At 38.7% G+C, this 1,839-nt stretch overlaps 1 protein-coding gene across 1 annotated transcript; it reads right to left on the bottom strand.

Annotated features, from left to right (window-relative positions):
• Window positions 1-456: 456 nt before the first annotated feature.
• LOC104086867 (abscisic acid receptor PYL4-like) lies at window positions 457-1,550 on the bottom strand. The gene has a single exon (XM_009591211.4). It carries the CDS (start codon window positions 1,397-1,399, stop codon window positions 764-766), a length of 636 nt encoding a protein of 211 aa, XP_009589506.1. The 5' UTR covers window positions 1,400-1,550; the 3' UTR covers window positions 457-763.
• Between the last annotated feature and the right edge of the window lie 289 nt (window positions 1,551-1,839).

Genomic DNA, 1,839 nt, shown 5'->3' with positions numbered 1-1,839 from the left:
AATAATTGTTAACAAATGTGCTTATACCAAAATAAAAATTATGAGTACATTGTACTTAATGCTGTCATAGCATGAAAACCTGCCATTAATTAATTGCTTCTCGTTATCCATTCGTTTGTCTAATCCAATCAATAAACCTACTTCATTGTTACGGCTTAATTACATTGTTAAATGTAATCTTAAAACCAACCAGCCAAATTAGAACCGCTTAGCCTCGTCATCATTCCCTTAATTAGAATTTGTTCAGCATAGTATACTACTTTCTTTATAGCATATACCCTTAAAAGGGTTTATTACGGTACAGGCAACTAATATATATACTAGTACGTTTTAGTATTTCATTGCAATATTAATATCTTGCTGATATATCCTTCGTTGAATGATATCAAAAATTTGACCTGAAATTCTTATTTTTGACAAATTGCTGATAAAGAAAACGTAGCAGTAACAGTGAAGTAAAGAACCTACCAATATTAAAGAAACAAAGAAGAAAAACAATCACAGAAAGAAATTAATTCAGCAAAACAAGTTTTTTAACCAGATCGAACTTATCTTCAACAAGTACTGACAACCTGAAGATCAATGAAGAACAGCTAAAAGGTGCAATGATTTTTCAAACCATCGTACCCCCCAAAAACGTCATTGGATTTGATACATCATATCATCACATGTATCGATTAGTTTTTCATGTGGTATCCGATATCCGTGTTGGAGCGAGTAAATCCGGATTAGCGCCAGAAAGACAAGTCAAGAGATAAAGGGCTCATGGGGCTTTTCGTCTGCTCAAATTCTCAGCGATCTGCGCTAACGATTGAAGGTTACATTTAACAATAGTATCAACAAAAACACATGTTTCATCCCTAGTATTACCCATTGGAACATCCACAACGAACGATTCCACGACGATAGTCGTTGTCCCATTGCCTGAAGGTTCAGGATGTAAAGTAGTAACAGACCGATAATTCACGAGTCGGTGATCCCCACCGACTACGCTGAAACTAATGACGTGGCGCTCCTCGTCAAGAATTTCTAACCTCTCCGTGCTGTTTACTGCTGGCAGCCCGGAGATAACGCGGACTTCACGGAGAGTACCGACGTTACCGTCACCGTCAATGAGGTGGCAGCTCTTGACGAAGTGCTTGTACGCTTGTGGGTTGTCGAACCGGCGGACGACGGACCATACGGTGGATACGGGGGCTGAGATTCTTTGGATCACGGCGGAGCAGCACTGGTTGGGTCCCACTAAATGCGTGTGGTATTTAACGACGGAATCTGGTACCTGGGTGGTGCATGGTATTGGTGAGTGGCGCTGTAGTTGGTGGGGTTGTTTACAATTGGCTGAAGAGTTGGAATTGATTCTTTGGAGTAAATAAGATGAATTCTGACTTTCGGGAAGCATTTTTTTGCTTAAGAGTTGTCTGATTTCAGGTATACATATAGAGAGATAAATATGGAGGAGAGAAAGAGAGAGATGGGATTTGAAAGGAAGAAGAGGCAATAGGTTTCATGTGAGGGTGATAACAATAGGAACTAGTTGCTGCAAGTGAACTTACCAAAACAGCCCTAACTCACCTCAAGAAAAGTAGGGAGTCTATAAAAGGAAATGAAAAAAGAAAAAGATAATTTAGTTGAATATACAAAAATTGTCCTAATTCAATCTGCAGAGTAACACGTTTTCCTTAGAAATGGAAATAATTCACTAACCGTTATTTTCTTAGCTCCTACCTACATCAAATAATAAGGATACGCTATCTTATTAACATGCGCATGCACAACATTCTTTTTATCTCTAGTTCGAGCTTTATCACTATATACTGGTGAAATCGAGCATGTGGGATG

The sequence above is a fragment of the Nicotiana tomentosiformis genome, chromosome 2 (genome assembly GCF_000390325.3).
Source record: "Nicotiana tomentosiformis chromosome 2, ASM39032v3, whole genome shotgun sequence".
NCBI lineage: Eukaryota > Viridiplantae > Streptophyta > Magnoliopsida > Solanales > Solanaceae > Nicotiana > Nicotiana tomentosiformis.
The sequence above is the reverse complement of the archived record's forward strand: the minus strand, read 5'-3'. Positions and strand labels throughout refer to the sequence as shown.